Raw genomic sequence first — 21298 nt, forward strand, 5'->3', positions numbered from 1 at the left:
TCACCATGCGCTAGATGCCATGGGATAATTTCGTGAACAGTTCTTGAGATTGAACTACTACCAGGAAGACATACCCAGATCTGCAATACTGTAATGTAAAGTGTGCCCATTTGTTGTTTTACTTACTGATGTCTTCAACAAGACCCGACGACGGCTAAGCCGGCCGATACACGAATTAGGGTATTGACTCGTGGTGTCCAGGGGTGAATAGAGAATGCGGGTCTCGGCCAACTCCTTTCCGTGCCCGACACTGACAGCCGTGGCCAATCTCCGACGGCATTGATTATGATCCAAATATTAATGGTGCTTCTATTTTCATTCCGCTTTAGACGGGGAAGAAAAACAAGTGTCCGGCACTGGCGAGAAAATATTTAATCAAGTCAGGCCCCCATCAAAGGAGCTAGTTTGCAGATGGACTTTGAGCAAATCGGCTCGTCTAGTCAACGCCAATACCAGAACAATACGAATGTTTTCTACCCTTCGCCTTTATTTATGTTTCGTTAACAGCTTTTTTTTTTAAACTTTAGAGCTTGCTAATGCAGGCACTGCTATAAGTTTATCTACCGAGAATGAACGAGATTGAATTATGTTAGGCCAATATACTCTGTTCTACCTCATCAATTCTGATCCTCTCCTCCCAATCACTGCCCATACTACCTTAGCACTTTTTCTTGTCATACACAATTTGAAGTTACCCTCAGAAAATGTTACGAGCTTGGGCCCTTTGGGTTCTGATGTGAAAAAAATCGCAGCTTCTGTAGTTACGGCATGACGCTAACAACAACATCCGGTATTGCCCACTTTCTCCGCACAAACTGGAGATTATTCCCCAGCTTAGGCTTATTCCCCGCCTCCACCTTTAACCGACCCCGATCAACTCCAATCAACCGAGTTGCGCACCAATCAGAGCGCAATTCTTTACCAGGTCCAAGTTGTTAAAGAGCAATCATTTGTGCGCAAGTGACGGGACTTGGCAGTGCGTAATGCCTCTAGTGGGTTGATGGAGCAATGATGAGGGGAAGATGAGAATCCGGGACACTCCGGACATTCAATGAGGTAGACGGAAGCTGGAGCATTGGCCGTAATGTCCAAGTATAAATTGGTCCATTTTGTAGTTTTTTCTCTAATAGTGGCTTGAATCGTGGAAAGGTGAAGTCGAAAGCTCGAAAAAGCTATCATGAAGTTCCAACTTCCGTCAATGCTCCTGGCGGCCACCGCCGTGGTGGCCCAGAGCTCCGGTGCCGCCACTTTCAACAATCCGGTGCTATGGGAGGACCTTGCTGATCTCGAAGTGATCCGCGTTGGCGACACATACTACTACACTGCCTCGACCATGCACTACTCTCCCGGTGCACCTGTTTTGAAGAGCTACGATCTTGTCAACTGGGAGTTTATTGGACACTCTGTGCCAGAGCTTACCTTCGGCGACAAGTATTACTTGAACGGCAGTGGCAAGGCCTACGTTGGCGGAATCTGGGCTAGCACTCTCCAATACCGTGAGAGCAATGGCTTGTTCTACTGGTACGGATGCATCGAGTCTGGGAAAACCTATGTTTTTACAGCCACAGATCCGGCTGGGGAGTGGACTGCGCAGCCACCTATTGACGAGTGTTACTACGACGTGGGACTTTTGGTTGACAAAGACGACACAATGTATCTTGCATACGGACTTTACAATATCAGCGTAGTCCAGCTGTCTCCCGACGGGTTGCAGCCTGTTCGAAAGGAGGTAGGATATCACTCAAAAGTCTCCAACAAAATTCTAGTGCTGACCAATGGCAGGTTGTCTGGTCTGACTCTACACGGTATCTTGAAGGAGCAAGATTTTACCACATCAACGACAGCTATTACATCTGGTTGACAAAGCCAGCTGACGGCCAGCACGTGCTGAAGGCCGACAGCCCTTGGGGTCCTTACACGAACCACACTGTCCTAGACCGTATGCCGTCGCCTATCCCCAACTCGGGAACACCTCATCAGGGAGCCATTGTCGACACGCCTGAAGGCGATTGGTGGTACATGTCATTCCTCGACGCATACCCTAGCGGCCGCATCCCCGTCCTGGCCCCGCTGACTTGGGACGAAGAGGGTTGGCCTCATATCGTTACTGATGCTGGGGCCTGGGGCAAGTCTTACCCTTTGCCTGTTACCACCGATAAGACCGTGAACCCAGCTGGCGAGTACACGGACAACTTTGACGGATCGAAACTGAAGGCAGAGTGGGAGTGGAACCACAACCCCGATAACTCGGCCTGGGAATTGGGATCCGACGGCCTTACTCTTCACACGGCAACTGTGACAGACGAGCTTTACGCGGCCCGGAACACCCTGACTCATCGCATCTTGGGACCTAAGAGCAGCGGTACCTTCCGCCTCAACCTTGCCAATCTGGCGGATGGAGATACTGCAGGTGTCGCCATTTTCCGTGACGAGTCTGCGTACATTGGTTTCCAGAAGGAAGGGGACTCTCTGAAGCTCGTTGCAGTACACAATATTCTCGCTCCTGAGAGTGCTGGATGGCAGACTACCTCCAATGGCACTGTCGTGGCCACTGCTAGCACAGAAGAAATTGATTTGGGAGAAATTGCCAACGGCACGGCAGATATCTGGCTGCGAGCCACGGCTGATGTCACGCCGTCATTCCTTTTGGCGGAAAACAGCAACACGGCCCAGTTCTCGTACAGCACTGACGGAGTGACGTTCACGCAACTGGGAAGCAGTTGGAAATTGCACAACCGCTGGCAGTACTTCATGGCCTTTAGGTTTGCCGTTTTCAACTACGCGACGAAGTCACTTGGTGGATCCGTCGTGGTGAAAGAGTTCAACTTGCAATTGGCGGAGTGAAAGCAGAAACCATAGGAATAGCATCGAAACCGTTTTATGGCAATCAAAAGTTGTTAAAAAGATTGAAAAGACTTCGTGAATAGTGTTTTTCGTCGGGCGTTCCATTGTTGATGTTACCCGTAGTATTCGGCAAGTTTGCATAATAGCGATTGTACCCTAGGTACTTAGGCAGCTTGCTATACGGATAACAATTGCCAGAAGCTAAAAGATACTGCTGATTGTACGCATAAATGCTCTATCAAAGTCACTTGAAGGACCGGTGCTCTCTCTATTGATCGAACCCCTAGTCTCTCGTCACAAGGCTTGGGAAACAGTTATCAGCCCGTTGTCAGTGGGAATATGCCACATGCGACCATACCCACCGGAGAACTCGGGATCCCGTCCGCTCTCCCATCGATAAACCGGTGAGGGCCGGAGTAGTAGTCGGGTCGGTGACGACCGGCGAATGCCCGGTGTTGCATGTTTTTTTAGGGTTTTCTTTTGGTGGTGGGGTACGAAGTGTCGATACTAGCGGTTGCTTTTCTTAGGCAAATTTGGAACAACAGAACGGCACAGAAGGATTTTCCCCAACCATAGCTCCCTTATTATGAGGAAGGCCATTTGAACATGACTTTGGTCAACTGGGCGGACTGAGAAGAAACGTCAGCGATGGAAAATATGAAGTTAGGAACGTCTACGCTTATGCTACTTCTGTTGATGCAGTTGCTTTCAAAACTTGATTAGATGGTCAAGCAATTGCTTGGAAGCTCCATAACGGGTGGAGTTTTCCATGTATTGCTATGATAGATCTTAGGTATCTCGTTTTGTTGCTTATGCTGTTACCAACATGAACTTTGAGCAACACAACTGCTAAACTTTTGATGTGTAGCCTCTTGATGTGCATTCTCAGGACCACAGCCTTGTTGCATCTAGCCGAACCTATGCCATTTTGAAAGATACTATTTCCGACTTAAGCGCAAAGGTCAACGCCGAATGCATCCCCGTTTGGTTTCCTGATACATCCCTTTAAGTAGCTGGATGAAAGGCTCCATAGAGCAGAATTTCTGCTAGATGGTGGTAAGATCGCTTGACTGAGCATGATCCAAGATTTGCACCTTACCAGCGTGATTGAACATCACACAGTCTCTTCTAATAAACTAAACTCCAAATAAGTAAAGAAATGAGACGCAGTAAAAAGATACGGTGAACAGCTCCAGTTGTGTTGAGTTTGCGATTGATCTTTTATTCTCTGATAATGGCTCTGTCTTGTCTGTGAAGGTAGTTCAAGTTACACCAGCCGGCCACTCTAAGGCCAGTATTGCCTTCTCACAGGTCAAGCGAAGAGATGACTTGCCCGACCAATGTTTATGGCATTTACACTAAACAAAAGATAAATAATCTTGGATCGCTAATCGAAAATTTCAGACTTATTTTGCAAACCATACGGAAACAAAGTCCAGACTCCGCATTCCATCTGCCCTAACCGCTTTCAGACGCATACCCAGTATGCAGCATGGTCTGTAAAACCTCAAGAAGACCACAGACCAATGATTGTGGGACTGTCGTGGCACAGAGTGGAGTTTCTGTATCTCTTCCTGAGAATCAGATTTCTTCCATGTGGAGACGGACACAACCTCCGTCTCTAAACCCGCTCTGCCCGAGTTTTACCAACAGCCCCATTCCCTTTTGGGAAAATGCATGTAATTACCGACAACATCCTAAAGAATTATGAGAATAGTCTTCCATGTCAAAAGCCGTTCCTTGTAAGCAGGTGCAGGATAGCCACTAGGAAACATTAGGCAAGCAGGTAATTGTCAAGGATCTTTAGTGGGAAGACAAGGCAACAATCATCTCCCAATGGAACTTCAGTTCTGAACCTGGAACTCCAATTGGCTCGTGGTTTCTTCCAACGCTAAATGCCCACGCATAGTTGGCATGGATACAGATCCTGCAAGATTTGTCTGAGGTGAGATTACCTGATTGTGTTCTCCTCTCCACAAATCAGCAGCCCAAATCTCAGAAAAGGGGCTATCCTACGTACAGTGTACACGCGGTGAAGTGAGAGAAGGACGCTATTTACCATGTCCAAAGCTCCACCATCCTGCGAAAGCCCTATAGATATGCGGATCATGTGGGGTGAGAAGAACGAAGATGGGGTAAGGGTGCCAAGACTTGTTGTAACACCGTCCCAACAAAGCAGTGAGGGGTCGGATGAACAGATCCTCATAAGACGAACCGATCTGCAGTTCAACCAAAGCTTGTGTGCGTTAATGAGTATCTATTCCCGCAAGAGCTTCAAATAGTGTTATTTTTTGTGTTCTTACCAGCCAAGCTCAAGACAATGGCGCCTACAATTGATCCTACGGTACAAACCTCAGCCCCGTAGACTCACACTATGTATGACGGATACTGATATGATAACGTCCCACACCCACTTCTGGGCACCCCCCACATTTGGGCACCCCATTTACACCAAAAACGCCGTTTTTCGAAATTCTATATTAAACTAACTACTATACTTACTAAGAAAAGAAAATATATATAAACTATGTTAAGTATAATTATAGCCATCTAATTTTTTATAAAGGTTTAAATATAATAATAGTTATAATATAGAAGTTTAAAACTAAAAGCTTTAAAATGTTAGTAGATACTAGTAACTTACTAGTATTCCTTAACATTAGAAAAATATATTTTCGCTTATATATACTTATTTAAAAAATCTAGGAAATTAATATTTATACTTATTAAAAGTATATAATTATATCTAAAAGAGATTTAAAAGTATTACTTTAGTAAATATAGTATAATTAAGGGTTAAAATTCTATAATAGAAACTTTTCTTAAGGGAAATTTTAAAATATTATTCTAAGCTTAAAGAATTTTTTACTAAGTATAAGAATATATAAATCTACTATATCTTACTTAAAAATTCTAATCATATTAGTTAAATATCTCTACCTATTTTATATATTAAGATATAGGCTAGGTAAATTAGTATTATAAATGTTAAACCTTGAATTTATAATACTTATTATTAATAATACTAGTATATAGCTACTTAAGTATTATAATTAAGTCTTAATCTATTTAACATATATTTATTCTCTTTAATAAGTAAAGTATTTAGTTTAATATAGAATTTCGAAAAACGGCGTTTTTGGTGTAAATGGGGTGCCCAAATGTGGGGGGTGCCCAGAAGTGGGTGTGGGACGTTAGCCCCTAGACCTACCCTGGTAATATCATCAATGGAGAGTTCGTCCCTACTGCTGAAACGCGACACTCAATCGACCCGGCAACTGAACAGCCTCTCTATGAGGTCCCAGTCGCTACTAAGGAACAACTTGACACTGCCGTCCAACATGCCAGGAAAGCCTTCAAGTCATGGAGCAAGACAACCCACGAGGAGAGGTCCAAGCTCGTGCTTGCATATGCTGATGCCATTGAGGAGAACCGCGAGGCGCTCGAGAAGCTTCAGACCATGGAGCAGGGAAAACCATTGGGCTTGGCGAACAATGAAATGAGCATGACTCTCTCTTGGTTGCGAGCATTTGCAACCATGGAAGTTAAAGACGAGGTGATCGAGGACACTGACGAAAAGACGATCTATTCCACGTACCCTCCTCTGGGTGTTTGTGGTGCCATTGTGCCCTGGAACTGGCCAATGCTTTTGGGCCTGGGCAAGGTCGGACCAGCCTTGATGACGGGTAACACTATCATCATGAAGCCCTCGCCATACACACCGTACTGCGATCTAAAGCTAGGCGAAATCGCCATGTCCATCTTCCCTCCCGGAGTGTTCCAGGTTCTCAGCGGCGATGATAATCTCGGACCGTGGATGACGGCGCACCCGGGTATCGACATGATTGCCTTTACCGGATCAATTCCAACGGGAAAGAAAGTAGCCGAGAGCTGCGCAAAGACTCTCAAGCGTTGTCTACTCGAACTTGGTGGCAATGACGCCGCGATTATTTGCGAAGATGTCGACATCCAGAAGTGCCTGCCCAAGATCGCTACTCTTGCTTTCCTGAATTCTGGCCAGATCTGCATGCTGGTTAAGCGTATTTATGTTCACGAGAAAATCTATGATCAGTTCAGAGACGCGATGGTAGAGTTTACCAAGAACAACATCAAGACTGGCGGAGGCTTCGAACCCGATGTTGTCGTTGGACCAGTTCAAAACAGTGTCCAGTGCGTACTCAACCCTACTACTTCCAAATCATGATATGAAGTTTTGTCCTAACTATCTCTGCCAGGTTTGAACTCGTCAAGGACATGTACGCAGAAATTGGCAAGAGCGGCTGGAATGTTGCTCTTGAGGGTTCTGTGCGCGAAAACTCAAAAGGCTACTTTATCGAGCCTGCCATCATCGACAACCCGCCTGAGGATTCACGCATCGTGAGAGAAGAGCCTTTTGGCCCCATTGTGCCGCTGTTGAAGTGGTCATCCGAGGAGGATGTCATTGACCGTGCAAACGCACTCGAGACGGGCCTTGGTGCTTCGGTGTGGAGCAAAGATGTGAAACGGGCGGAGAAAATGGGTCGATGTCTAAGTGCCGGTAGCGTCTGGATTAACTCTCACTTTGATGTGGCTCCGAATGTTCCGTTTGGAGGACACAAGGAGAGCGGTATTGGAATGGAATGGGGTATTGAAGGCTTCAAGCAGTACACCAACACCAGAAGCCTTTGGGTTTGGAAGAAGGTGTTTGAGTGATTGATCAGTTCATTGCGAAATTGCATATAAAAATGTGGGCTAATTGGACCGATAACAAGTGAGGTTTTCTGAATGTTTTTCTACCTTTGAAAATTTAAGAAACTCTTCTAAAAGCCTAGTGTCATGGATTAGGTGGTCTGAAAGCTCGGTCTCGGCAACTTTCACATGGCCGATGTGTTATTGTATCTTGTTGGGTTAGAGACTACTTTTACAAGACCATACACAATAATAGCAGTAACACTTCACTAAATACGCCAAGCATAGTATAATTATATGAGCAATCTACTACGTAGTAACACGTATACCAAACAATTATTTTGGTACGCGTTGTTAGCCATAATTGGAGCTCTCTTCAGTTACACACCACACGCTCATCATCACGACAACTGCCACTACTTGAAATATGATTTAAACTGGGAAATTGTCAAGCCTTCTTCGCCAGCAATTGCCATGTACTAAGACTGAACTGTGCAACTTCGCGAGACACGCGTAGTGCGTTTCATACCCTTCTTCGCGATGATGAGGCTCCAAAGCAGCTTTAGGCTTCGGGTCTGCAAAGTTTTGTCAGCATCCTCACCTAAGAACAGGTTGCCCATGCTGCATGCGATAGTTCTAGATTCTGGAATTGGAACTCTACTTTGATAAAATGAGGTTGACTCGGTCGGAAGTAGACTCAAATGGTAAGCGAGACCCATTTCCACAACAGCATTCGAAAATACCAGGTGATTTGACCAGAATAAGGTTCGATCCAATTGAGCGGGTTTGGGAGTTTGTGGAGTTGTGAAACGTCACTATTCATTTACTCGGAACGCATGAAGCAGGGTCGCGCCTCACTCTCTGTTTTTAGGGTTTTGCGTGGGCAGCACGCGGCGAGCCCGATGACGCTTTGGCGCCATAGTGGCTTGATAGAGTTAACCTCATGGTGGCTACCACAGCTAAACGGGTCCACAATACCCCAGAAGCCCTCTGTATTCGAAACTACAACGGCTACGACGGCTTCGGACATCATTCGGAGCGAAATCATGGTATTCACCTGGAGGACAGATGAATGGTTACTCATGCCAATAATATTATATAAAGGCTGAGCAAGTTCTCACCTTACTCTGTTATTCTCAACATCCAGACAATCAAATCAACCAAGCTCTCCAGTTCACAAAACTCCCCCCTCACAAACAACCAAACACTTCTCGTTGAGATCCAATCCAAGAATTCAAAATGCAGTTCCCCATCATTGCGATTATCTCCATGGCCGCCGTCGCCTCCGCCGCAACCACATACGAGACTGCCAACTACTTGTCCGTCTGCACACAGGGTAACAACCTCTTCTGCACTGGCAACACCCAAGTTTGCCCCAAGGGCAAGACGGACACCTTTGACGCCAAGGCTACCAAGGCCAACGAGGAGGCCTGCAAGGGTCGTAAGCAAAACGACAGCTGCACCCAAACCATCGCTTGCGTCTAAAGTGGTGCTTTATGATATCGGGAATCGGCCGGAGTTGGGTTGGGAATTTAAGCGATTAGGATGATTTGGGATGCGAGTATGAATACTGTAACTTCTTGTTGAAGAAGATATGACAGAAAAGAAAAATAAGAAAAATCTCTTTTCAAAGTTGCTGTTTCTTCATTATTTTGACTGAAATAGGAGATTGGGCCTTATGGGTCTAGGTTTGATTACACACCCTCACAACTTAAGGTCACTTAGGAAACAGTGCGAGATGTCAAACTTTCCAGGGAACTGCTATAGTCTGATTGTCAACACCTGCTATGGACTGGCACATCACGACAGACACAATGGAATGCTCCATACAACACAACCGCCGCAGCTTCTGACCAGTAGCGGGAGCAAATTTGAACGTATACTGGAAACCGAGCAGAACTTAAGGATTATAGTTACAGCCAGTGAGCGTCACCAACCTGCAGAAAATCTATATTAACAAACCTTTTACTTTGATGTTCGTGTTCTACATTAGCATCGGTGACATTAGGTGTTCGCACAAAGGGGTTAATTCGGCCACGGCAGAGATTCGTAGTTGGGAAAGGTCACCATCACCAAGAAATTATCAAATTTATTAACTGTCAGAATCGTCAAGTCAACCAAATGGTTCCTTAACACCATGTCGACTCTTAGAACATATGTAACTTATTTACGCATTGAAACTCTCTGACAAGCAACCCAACAGTTGCCTACCCCGGCAACTCCGCAATTGGGCTTTGCGGCCTCTTGCCCTTGCCCGGTTTTCTTGTACTAGGTGGCTTTCCAATTAAGCTTAATTGAGCCTGCTCTTGCGGCTTGATGCCGTATCCATCTGGTATCTCTGTCGTCGACCCTCGCGGAGTTGCATCCAACTCTGATCTTGTTGACCATTGATATGCTATATTGGGATCGAACTCTGAAATGGTGGTTCCAGCAGGTGTTGTATGGTCTTGCCTCCAGTCGTTTAGACCTCCGGATTTCGTGTTGGCCAGCTCAGCCATCTCCTTTTTTTGCATCTTTCGCCGAGCGAAAAACAGAAATATTAGTACCGCGAGCAAAACCGTGCATCCCGCTCCGACGCCGACACCGATGCCGATCTTGGTTCCGGATGTCATGCCCGTATCATCGCCACCTTCACTCGCACCCGTCTCCGTCGCCGATGGCATAGGGCCGGAACTAGTTATCGAAGGACTAGTTATAGAAGTTGAAGTCTCGGTTGGACTCGTATTTGGTTGTGTTGGGACTGGGACATATCCGGGTTGCCAAATCACACTGCCTCCCAACGACGTCGGCAGTTGTACGACATTCCCGAGAATCGAGGAATCGGTGAAGGCGACTGAGCGTGATGTTTGAGGACACCAGCAGGCGTCCGCTGAAGTGAGGGTTGTCGGCCGTGCAGACTGCTTGCAAGCTATCCACTGTTCTGATGTGCCATTGCAGTATACGAGACCAGTCCAAGGCTGATCTGGATGTCATCACCTTCGTTAGCTACGGACCTGCCGCTCCCAGATTCAGGAACAGATGGACTTGCCTTTCAGTGCACCCTTATCTGGACAACTCGAATGCTTGTAGGCTGGATCGCTGCAGCCAGCTAGATAGGTAATTCCATAGCGCGGGTTGTAGCAAGCTCGGCTCGACAGGCACATGTCGCCGCCCTGGCAGCATGTCTTGTCACCAAGCGCAGCATTGCCGCAAGGAAACCAGTCGCCCACTTCTTTGCCAGGGCCGTAATAGCAGGTACCGTTGGATATGAATGCGTTTGGCGCGCTCATGATCGTTTGGCGGCCGCAAAAAAATCAGTCCTATGGCGTGGGTTTTGTTGCTTGCCCAGGCCTGGACGACTCAGCCTAGTTGTGGGAAGCCGGGGAAAAAATATTTCGAAGGCGCAGCTGGGTGACATCAAGAAGGGAGGTTGGTACACGCAGAGACGGAGGGGTGGGTTGTCATTGGTAAATGTGCAATCCCTTGAAATCTCGTCACGAGGGCGTGGACCATGTCATGTCTAACAATATTTGCAAGGGGACATCGCCAAGTCGTTGGTGCAAGGTAAACGGCACCCGCATTCGATTTTTGAGAGGCAACTTCTTTTACGTCAAAACTAGATGCGGCATTGATTTACGTCGCCTTTTCTTTGGGATGGGCAAGCCGTCACGTTGCAGTCCGCAAATACGAGCCTTGGGTGGGTGTAACCAGCGCTTTTAGCTTCAAAGCGATGTCTACATTCCGATAAGTGGCATTCTTTGGCCATCTTCTCATGATGTCACTTCTGTTTGCGACAAGTGTAACCGGATAGCCCAAATCTCTCCTTTAAGCATGCAGCCACTGCATTTTAATTACGCCAGGTTAAACGGCCCTTTTTTTCTTTTGTTTGCTGCTCGCTTCCGTTGGTTGATCTGCATGTTTTCCTGCGCCGCCTCCTATTGTACGATACCCACCTCGCCAAAATGTATTTGTTGCTTTGCGTGGCTGGGCTGATTTCAATTTTGGATAATCAGAACTTCTCCGGAGCCAAGTGACTGGGATAATGTTAGGGGTTTTGAAATTGTCTCTAATTTACGTTTTTGATGAATGCAAATGACTTTCCTCTGCACGATTTGCGAGGTGTTTAGTACGCCCAGCCTTTCACTAAGACATTTTGCAACAGCAGCGGCATTTTGAGTCAGAAGGGGACATTGAAGACACCGATAAATGCCCGAACGTTTTGAATTTGTACGTGTTCTACCCCAAATCATCATGGATATAGTTGGAGACTGCAATCTCTGTGATGAGCTCCAGGAAATGGATCTGGCTGGTTTGATTGACACGACGTAGGCATGAGGCACAGCATGTGCATACCCTTCCATTCTGCCTTTCAGGTTAGCTCTCCCAATTGGCTCGCTAAAAAATAAAGAAAAAAAAGGCAGTAGCCTTAATGACTTGGAGCGCTTTTGAGGGAACGTGCCTATGCCATGAGAAAGACGTCGATGCGCATGGCTGATGCAGCAGTTGGGCCGGTTTGGATGGACACCCATATCATTCAGAACCAAGCCGGTCTTGATGGTGAGTACTCTAAGCTTGGCTTGTACCCGATCTTCTAACAGTTTCACTACAAGAACATGAGCGACAAATTTAAGAAGCCAAAAAACAGTCAATTTAATCATTACTCGTGGGATATAATCTAGTGCAAACCATGTTCTGCATGTCAACAGAACACCTCCTATTCCAGCCTTTGAACATCAAAGTTACGCCACTCAGTTGAATCCGTCAGGCCAGTAGGCCTCGAGCCACTCGTAAGGGTCTTCGGGTGTGTATGCGTTCAAAACCTCGCCGCCGAACTCCGTGATGGCATCTCTGGTCTCGTTGTAGATGGCATACTTTCCGTCAGCGCCGGTTCCAACGGTGTAAGGAACGGTCTGGACGTTGTTGGCAATCTCCTTGTCCACAATGACCTTGAGGTCTTTGAGCTGGGCGTTCTTGAGGCGGAATTCGTCTCCATAGTTGGGGTTGATCTGCAGTTGTCACAAAAGTCTTAGCACAAAGTTCAAAAAGGTCTGCAAATCAGCGTGAGACACTTACGATGCCCATTCTGTTGCCGTTTACGGCCACCACGTTCTGAATGGTTGCGTTTCGCTTCGCTTGGTTCAAACAGTTTCCGCAGCTCTGGTAAAAGGTCTGGAGCTGTGGTCAGCAAATGTGCGTAGGTTAAGGGCGTGGGCTTGACGAACTCCGAAGTTCTCGGCGTAGAAGCCAGTGATGTTGTACTTGCCACCAAGGGAGTTATCTTGGAAAATCTGCAAGTGTGTTAATGTTTGACTGTCCATGAGATACAATCTCGCATAAAGGGTAAGCCCTTACCTTGTCGGTAGCATTGAGAGCACCTCCACCAATAACTCGCAGTTGGGTGTTGAGGCCCTTGGAGGTAAGAGCGTCCTCGCAGACATCCTCCCACCAGACTATTGACAAATTAGCATGATACTTATAGTGGGATAATCTTGTCATACCGTTCTCGACCCAGGCGTCACCCAGGGCGTGGATGCCCTCGGCCTGGTGTTTTCCAATGATGACATTTCGGATGGTCGAGCCGGGGAGGAGGTTGAAAACAGCGTCCGCATCGGTACCCTCTATAATACACCAACTGTCAGAAGAGTTCTGCGGCTTCAGGCGACTTCGATTGTGAGCACATACCAGCTTGCTCGTTGCAGCTACCCTCGACACGCTCGTAGCGCTTCATGCCTCCGTCGAAGATCTGTCCGGGTAGAATGTACATTGCCTGCTCGAGGACAACGGTTTCATTCGCGACAGGGAACTTGGTGATGGGGAATGGGAAGCGAGGAGGTGGCCTCTCCCCAAGATCACCTTGGGTGTTGTCGGCCGAACCACCAGGTCCGTCTCCTGATTGACGTCTCTCAATGGCAGCAGACTGAGCCAGCACTGGCAGAAGAGAGACGATGGAGGCAGCGGTGAACTTCATTGTGGCTTATTGTTGCAAAGTGCCTTGAGTAAAATGCTAACTGAGAAGGCGAGGAATGATGGAACAAAGCTGTCCTGACTCAATTGAAGAGATCTCACACTCTGATGATAGCATTCCATCTACAAATTTTTTTTGCGGAAATACCTGAGCTTTATATACATGCACTCAGTCAACCCTCGCTTGGTGAGTATTCAAGCTCATGAAGCTCTCGAAGCTATGTCATATCTTGATTACGTAGCTAGCAAAAGCCCCAGATGCCACAGACCTTAGTGTGGCTGCAAGCTACACATGGTAAAAGACCTGGAAACATGTAACGGAGAATTGGTTTTCTGTTTTCCGTGAATCATTGCTCGAGGATGAGCATACAAATCGCTTGGCAAATGCTTGGCATTATGGCCATAGTCCTTTTACCCCAGCCGGTCGCTTGTGCAGTCTATCCCGACCCAGCGGCGCGACCCCGGACTTGCACACCCTCTTCCGCCTTTGCGGAGACAGGAGAGGTGGGATTTTCCCCGGAATTCGATTTGCTTGGCTCTTTGGAGTTGTGTTGTTGTTTGTTGGAGTGGTTGGTGATCTTGCGGGGTATTGACGTCGTCGGGTACGCTGGTGCGAGGCCAAGCAATGACTGGGTGAGGATTCACTAGGATTTTCAGGTCGTTACCTGGCCACCGTGCCGTGCCCAATATCAGGCCTTTTATTACTGCTATATTATCCTGTGGTAGTATCGGTCAGCGTAGAACAACACCAGCGCCGAGCCGCTGGAGAGTTGGTGTCAGCCGTTGGCAGGCCCCGAAGCACTAGATGGACTTGGCATACCAGACAATCCACTCTACCATTTAGCCGTTCATAATATTTTTTTCGAAGTAAGTCAGACTAAATAAGTGCGTAAGCCTTTTCTATCGTCTGTTGGGCATAGCTATGCCGGTTTGGGGTAGTCCTTTTTCTAAGCTACCCTGCAGTTCGGATGACGGAGGGCATTCCGGTATGGACTCGGGGATGGGGACAATATGCTTGCCAAGTACCACACCGAACATGCATTTGCATATGTGGCACAGCCGCAAGCCTGGGTCGCTTCTTCCAGATGCCACCACTAGAGATGAGAGAAGAAGACTTGGCAGACTGCAGCTTGGCCGTGATCAACGCTAGCTCATCACTTTCCCAACATTTGAGTGAAATCTCTTCTTCATCGTGTGTTTTCGTTCGCATCTGCCTTCTGGCCATGCCTGTCGGTGAGTTGATAGCATTAGCCCGGCATAAGGCGAGAAATTTCCTCCAATGATGAGGTCGTCTGTGGACTTGGGATGGTTCAGCTTGTGCCTAGTTTGAGAATTACGTGATGAAGTGGCAGAGGCATCCCCGGTGATGATTCCCACGATATGACAAGAAAGTCTTCCCAGAGCACTCAACAGAATTTTGGCTTAATGGAGATGGAAATCAAAGCTGCAACTGTTTTTGGTGCTGAAATTTGAACATAAGATGCTCAAGTAGCATGATTTCGAGTCTTTGACGAACTTTGCGCAACCAGCAAGATGGGCAGGTGAATCGCAAGGAACATACCGATCATTAGACTGCTCGAGGGTATCTTGTCTAGTCCAGCGAGGTCAGTAATACTAAAAAATGCCAAAATGACCAGGCACAGACATCTACCTAGCGTGATCTTAGCTTGATTTGGGGTTGCACCTGCTCTTGGGTTTGTGGATAGGGTTGAAAGGTCCCCATTGAGGGAGATCAACAGGGACGCAGCTGCAAGATCGAGACAATCTTGCATCAACCCACCTCTTTGTCATGGGAAAAATAGCTTGCAGAATTGTAAATGTTCCGAGTAGTTGAAACCGCTAGCGTGGGTCCGCGATTCCCTCGGCAAGAGTTCAGTCTCGTACAGTTACATTGCCGCTTAGAAGCGAATAGATGCTTCGGTAATGCAACGAGCATCCAGTAATAGAATGTACTGAGTCAGGAGGGTTCCAGAGAAATCTCAACTGGTTATTGAGCCAGCGAAAGACGGCGGGACCTATGCGGCATCCTCAATCCTGTCAAACAACGACGATCGGGTAGCTACGCTGTAGCGAACACACCAAACCGCAACCTGAACCAAGCAGTGCTATCTCCAGCTTTTCATAAGCTGTCAAATTGAAAGAAAAGGGCAAATCAATTGACCGCCGTACCTATTAGTGTATTTGTGGCATGACACTATTATGCACCGTTTTGTCGGAGAAATCCTCTCAGCTATCTTTCATGGCATTATCTAGGTTAGCTACTGTCTTCGGTCTTCGATTTCTATAATAGCCTAGCTTATACCAAGTTGAATGAACATAGATTGCTAAGTTGGCATAAGCATAGTCACAGGATAAGCGACTTAAAGTTGAGGCGCCAAGCCAGAAGCTGGTGAAGCAAGCAGCGTGCCTTTCTAATCAGTCTATGCCAAATCTGTAGTTAGATGCCCCTATATGGCTTAGTTTACCGACTTTTTGAGTTAAAATCACGAGGTGTGGTTTGGTGTAAGTTTGTTGAGTACGTCACCAGCACCTCAGGGCTACCTCTTCAGGCACATCCAGCATGAGTCAGTTCAACGGCCACGACTAACTAGCGTGGCGTACATGAACGAATACAATTCGGTTCACTCTTAACTTGTTCAAAATAATAAGTAAATCGACGCTTAGCATGCTGTTTTCGATAGATTTACATCGTAGGGCATGTGCATAGACTGGATTGGGCGTTGGAGAATGGCCTGTGAGCTTGGTCAGTGGCAACGAAATTTTCATCAATTTCTTTTTAAACATCGTACACATTGACAATATGTCAGGCTCATCAATCAACACACAAGATTGTTTATAGACGCTCTAATTTAACTTTATTTACATTTTGAAACTTCTATATACAATGAAAAACATTTCCTTTACCCGTTCAGCCTTCACAAGTTCCGCTGTAATTTACTATCAAAGTCTGGGCAAGTTTTCGCTAATGCCACTAATTCAAAGTCATTTAAACGCTAGTGAGAAGTCTTGCCCTTAACGGTCTTCCACTCAATACCCAATGATGGTACAATGGCAAAGCAAGCCGCAGCAAGTCCAACATAGAAATAGCATCGCAGCGCCGCGTTGTACTGTGTAAGGACGGACTCGACCATGTCACTAGGAATGGCGTTGCGCAATTGCGTGATACCATGTCCTACGATTGCTTCGACATCGATCCCCTCGAAGTTGCTGAGGCGAGAGCGCAGCGAATCGTTAAAGACCGCCTGGCCTATGCACACGAGCACTGCTCCTCCAAGTGACTGGGCGAAGAACATGAGCGAGACACCAGTAGGAACATCATCTTTCTCCAAAGATACTTGTGCTGCCAGACTTGCTAGTTGCATCCCTTGGCCGATGCCGAGACCAAGAACAATCTGGTAACCCACCCAGGCATGTGTAGGTGTGTTGACATCGAATGTTGATATCAGCCCCCCGCCGATGGACATGAATACGACCGAGGCGAAGAAAACAGGGTTGAACCAGCCAACACCGTTGATCATGGCCCCTGAGACGATAGCCCCGAACACAAGAGAAAGAACAAGAGGAAGCGTGTCAATGCCCGACGTGATGGCATCAGTACCACGAATGCCTTGGAACCAGATTGGCAAGGCAACCAAAAAGACAATGAGCACTGATCCGAGGCAAAAGGCAAAGATGGAGCCCAACCATACGTTGCGGACTTTGAAGAGACGCGGCGGAACAGTAGCGTTTCCCTGCTGCCACACCTGGATAGCGACGAAAGCGACGAGGAGGACGGCGGCAAGGACAAGAAGGGCGATGATTCGGCCACTGTTCCAGGGGTAATTCTCTCCACCCCACTGCAGCGCCAGTATTAAGCAGATAATACCGGGCAAGAAGACCGTATTGCCGAGGGGATCCAGTTGTCTGATCTGCTGCTTGATTGGGGTGGACTTTTTGGGAGGAAACTCAGGGAATAGGGCAATGAGAGCCACCACAGCAGCACCGCCGACAGGAAGACTAGAGAAAAGTGTTAGCAAGTCCAAGTTCATGTATATAAGAGTGGGAAGAGGGGGTATACTTACTTGATGTAAAAGCACCATCTCCAGGTGACACGGTCCGTGAAAGCTCCACCGATCAGGGGTGCTATGACAGACGCAATTCCGAATACAGCCCCCATTGCTCCAACATAACCCGCTCGTTTCGACAAAGGTGTGACATTAGTAATGAGGATCGTTGAGCCCGAGTAGATGCCGGCTGAGCCCATGCCTGCAATGGCACGGCCAATGATAAACGCGATTGAGTTTGGAGCTACGCCACAGAGGAGGGAGCCCACTTCGAAAAGGATTATCGCAGAGAGATAGACTGTCTTTGTCGAATAAAATGTAAAGATTCGTCCCCAGATGAGTTGAGTGGCACAGCTTGTGATGAGATAAGCACTCGCATACCAACTGACGTCGTTAAGCGAACGGAAATCGTCAGTAATGCGAGGAATGGCGGTGGTGATGATTGTACGATCCAAAGCGACAAGAAACATGGCAATCATGTTGGAAAATATAATGACAGCGAGTTTCAAGCCATGTGGATACTGCGTATCGTCCTTGTCATCCGTGGTTGCTTCTGTAGTGGCCTTTTCGGCATTGTTCATAACGTGGTGCTGCATGGCTTCCTCCTTGTCTTGGGTGTTTGCCATGTTGTGGATCGTGGGGTTTTGGACGTGTTTAACACCAAATTGCGAGGTAAAGGTTTATGGTGAGATTGTTTCAAAGAAAAAAGTGGTTGGTGAGTGAGTGGGACAAGACTAAACTCCCAGGTGATTGAAGCATATTTATCGTGAGTTATCATCATGGTAATTCATCACAAAGAGCACCAATACAGATAAAGCCTACTCCGAGAATCTTCCAATATCATCGCTAGAGGGGACTCGGTCCCGGTAGCCCACGGTTGAGAAGTATGGCTGAAGAACGGAGCCGACCAAGCGGTCCCGCACCCACGGTCCCGACACTGTCTTGCTCATAAAGACACACTCGAGAGTGGCTTGCTTCGTATGATTATGTGATTAAGCATGCGGAAAATGGCTGATTCTTGCATGGGCGAGACCAATCCTTCAATATGTTCTAAACCAAATGCGGATAGTGAACAACACTAAGAATGGGCAAACAAGCCGCGGCCTCATCACTTCGGGCACTGACAGGGCTGGTTCGGGACCGAAGGCCGCTGTGCCACCGTCAGCCCCACAACAAGCGGTCCCCACGCTGAACTGAACTGTCGCCATACACTAATAATACGATCAACATTGCCCGACCTTAATACGGGCGGATTGTCTTGTTGGTTGTCCGTATGTGCGTTCATGGCGCAGCCACAGAAGCTATTGGACCGTCACTCATTGCTCATATTAGGAACTAACCGCCCAACAATTGACCCTTCTCTTCAAACGTTTGACGACAAGATTCTAAACGAGCAGCTGTACGTCGGCGACACATTGTTCTCACCTTCGGTTCCGGCAATATTATCGACGAGCTTGTCCGACCAGCTGAACCATCATAAATATCCTTGGGCAGAGCGTTCTCGAATTCCGCATCATGGTCGAAGTGAAAATCACCAGGGGACACTCTTGTGTTCCCTGCCAAAACCGCAAGATTAAATGCAACGGGCATATTCCATGCGCATATTGCATCAAGACTGACAAAGAGTGCATTCGGCCTCTACGAGCAGCCCAACGCCGCCCTACGCCACCCAAAACCGACTCGCCGAGCAGCGGACAAGTTGTTGAATGTGATGGCCAACGGCGTTATGTTGAAGAGTAGGGTGCTCAAAGTGAACCTTTTTTGGAAAATGGATGTTGATGTTTACTTAACCAGCAACAAACTGTGGACAAGTCTCAGCGACGAGGTAAGGATCCTTGGCGCAATATCCAGGGCGGCCATGACAGCTGACTCGATTACTGTTTGCAGTTGGAAACACGCACGACGAGCCCCCCTAAACAATCCTCACCAGCAAGAGATGGAGTGCCTTCTACCGGCATCAACCTCATATTCGGCCAACAGCAACACAACTTCCCCGACATGTTGCAACCATCGGCTATACAGTCATTCAGGCTGTGGCAGGTGTTCCTCAGCAACGTTCATCCCTTGACGAAGATCGTCCATGGCCCCTCAATTCAAGAAGAGATACTTAGAGTCCTCCAGGATCCTTCAAAAATTGAAAAATCAATGGAATGCCTCTTGTTTTCTATATACCTCATCGCAGTTGTATCCTTGACGGAGCAGGAATGCCGAGACGTCCTCGACGAATCTAGAGAAAAACACCTTGCCAGGTACCGCTATGCAACAGAGGCAGCATTGAGTAGGGTGGACTTTCTGAGGTCAACTGATCTTAGGGTTCTGCAAGCATTCACATTATACCTGGTAGGTAACCCGCAAATCACTTCGAACCAAGCGCTGACGTTCGATAGCTCGCTCTTCGACACCTATGTGACAACGATGTACTCTGGCTTTTGACAGGGCTAGCCACCCGAATGGGACAACGAATGGGTTTGCACCGTGAAAGCTCGCTCAAAGACCTGTCTCCGTTTGATGCAGAAATGCGCCGACGGGTATGGTGGCAGATTATCATTCTGGATGGTCGTGCGGCGCAAGTCACGGGGGCATCCATGAACCCTGCAGTATATCTCCTAGGCGACACGAAGCAACCTGCCAACGTCAACGATGCGGATCTCGTCCCTTCGATGGGGGCGTCTCCTCCAGTGTCGCCTATAACCACCGAAATGGTCTTCTGCTCCATTCGAATCGATATTGGTACCTGGATGATGCAGCAAAAGACACTCCCAAGCTTCTCCGCGGCAGGAGAAGGGACAAGCAAGTTTCTAAAAACGATTGACGACCTCGAGAATCACATTGAACGTAAATATCTGAAGAATATTGACACCAACATTCCTCTGAACCAATTAGCTTTTGCTCTTGCCCGATCCGCAATCAGCCAATTGAGGATATCAGCTTGTCACCCTTTACGCCGGCCAGAAAGAGGCACGAACTTGACGCCTGAACAGATGGAAGGGCTGCTACAAAACAGCCTTGAAGTAATCCGCTACGATATCCTAACACATACAATGAGATCAATGGCGCCTTTTCTGTGGCATGTGTCCAACTTCTTCCCATTTGAAACCTTCGTCTTGCTTCTAGGCGCCTTGTCGAGTTGTTCGACCAGCCAGGCGGCCGAAGCTGCCTGGGATGTGGTCAATCAGGTCTACGAACACCACCCTTCTTTCATCAAGAATCGGAATGAACCGCTGCACCGCGCGCTGGGAAACCTCACCCTGAAGTCTTGGAGCCAAGGGATCGCAAATGCAAGGAAAGGTGGTCTGCAAGAGCCAGCAGAGCCGCCTTGTATTGGAAGACTGCTTCAAGAGAGATCGCCATTGGCTCGTACGTCACAAGCAAGTAGCAATTACACGGCGAGCTTGGGCGACTCCAGTCCGATAACGCCTCACAGCCAGGGTTTGGACCAAATGCATGGAGAAATTAGCGACGATGGGGTAAACTACTGGAGTCAGAATCTTCCACAAGATATGAGCGAGATGTTCTTTGCGATGGGGGGTGAATTTTTCAACAGTGATGGCATGGGCATCGATTCCGATATTTGGCAGTCAATAATGGGGGAGATGGCACCTAGCGGACTGGATGGATTCAGACAAGACGCATCATCTTGCCAGGGAGATGAAAGTATGACCTGGTTTCAACGGCCATAACAACGCGTTTGCGATGGATAAAATGTAGTTGTGGGACCGGATGAAAGAGCATGGAGAAGAAAAATTCTTGTGACGTTAAGCGAGGCTTACCAAAGTATACCCAATTAATTTGATGATCTT

General features: G+C 47.5%; 7 protein-coding genes across 7 annotated transcripts, besides 1 other annotated feature; 4 read left to right on the plus strand and 3 right to left on the minus strand.

Moving 5' to 3' along the window:
- Positions 1-1177: 1177 nt before the first annotated feature.
- On the plus strand, positions 1178-2844 carry CTRU02_208244 (xylosidase glycosyl; the record flags this gene model as incomplete). Its single annotated transcript, XM_036725818.1, has 2 exons — positions 1178-1729; positions 1783-2844. The coding sequence occupies 2 exons, from the start codon at positions 1178-1180 to the stop codon at positions 2842-2844; spliced, it is 1614 nt and encodes a 537-aa protein (XP_036582532.1).
- A 317-nt stretch (positions 2845-3161) lies between these two features.
- Positions 3162-3305: a sequence feature (Protein overlapping with rRNA (CTRU02_208245, KAL0936030.1) was converted to a misc_feature.).
- Positions 3306-6049: 2744 nt separating this feature from the next.
- On the plus strand, positions 6050-7536 carry CTRU02_208246 (putative aldehyde dehydrogenase; the record flags this gene model as incomplete). The annotated part of the gene is made up of 2 exons (XM_036725817.2): positions 6050-7014; positions 7080-7536. Coding segments are annotated over 2 exons (1422 nt in total), but the record flags the coding sequence as incomplete, so codon positions are not given.
- Positions 7537-8751: 1215 nt separating this feature from the next.
- Positions 8752-8997, plus strand: CTRU02_208247 (uncharacterized protein; the record flags this gene model as incomplete). The annotated part of the gene is made up of 1 exon (XM_036725816.1): positions 8752-8997. The coding sequence occupies one exon, from the start codon at positions 8752-8754 to the stop codon at positions 8995-8997; it is 246 nt and encodes an 81-aa protein (XP_036582530.1).
- Positions 8998-9719: 722 nt separating this feature from the next.
- Positions 9720-10781, minus strand: CTRU02_208248 (uncharacterized protein; the record flags this gene model as incomplete). Its single annotated transcript, XM_036725815.1, has 2 exons — positions 9720-10474; positions 10541-10781. 2 exons carry the CDS (start codon positions 10779-10781, stop codon positions 9720-9722), a joined length of 996 nt encoding a protein of 331 aa, XP_036582529.1.
- Positions 10782-12239: 1458 nt separating this feature from the next.
- Positions 12240-13459, minus strand: CTRU02_208249 (pectate lyase; the record flags this gene model as incomplete). Its single annotated transcript, XM_036725814.1, has 6 exons — positions 12240-12497; positions 12565-12660; positions 12714-12779; positions 12844-12941; positions 12990-13109; positions 13174-13459. The coding sequence occupies 6 exons, from the start codon at positions 13457-13459 to the stop codon at positions 12240-12242; spliced, it is 924 nt and encodes a 307-aa protein (XP_036582528.1).
- Positions 13460-16448: 2989 nt separating this feature from the next.
- On the minus strand, positions 16449-18124 carry CTRU02_208250 (uncharacterized protein; the record flags this gene model as incomplete). Its single annotated transcript, XM_036725813.1, has 2 exons — positions 16449-17451; positions 17517-18124. The coding sequence occupies 2 exons, from the start codon at positions 18122-18124 to the stop codon at positions 16449-16451; spliced, it is 1611 nt and encodes a 536-aa protein (XP_036582527.1).
- An 889-nt stretch (positions 18125-19013) lies between these two features.
- On the plus strand, positions 19014-21178 carry CTRU02_208251 (fungal specific transcription factor domain-containing protein; the record flags this gene model as incomplete). The annotated part of the gene is made up of 4 exons (XM_070205059.1): positions 19014-19234; positions 19293-19323; positions 19386-19838; positions 19886-21178. The coding sequence occupies 4 exons, from the start codon at positions 19014-19016 to the stop codon at positions 21176-21178; spliced, it is 1998 nt and encodes a 665-aa protein (XP_070061134.1).
- Between the last annotated feature and the right edge of the window lie 120 nt (positions 21179-21298).

This window comes from Colletotrichum truncatum (genome assembly GCF_014235925.2).
Source record: "Colletotrichum truncatum strain CMES1059 chromosome Unknown Contig_0005, whole genome shotgun sequence".
NCBI lineage: Eukaryota > Fungi > Ascomycota > Sordariomycetes > Glomerellales > Glomerellaceae > Colletotrichum > Colletotrichum truncatum.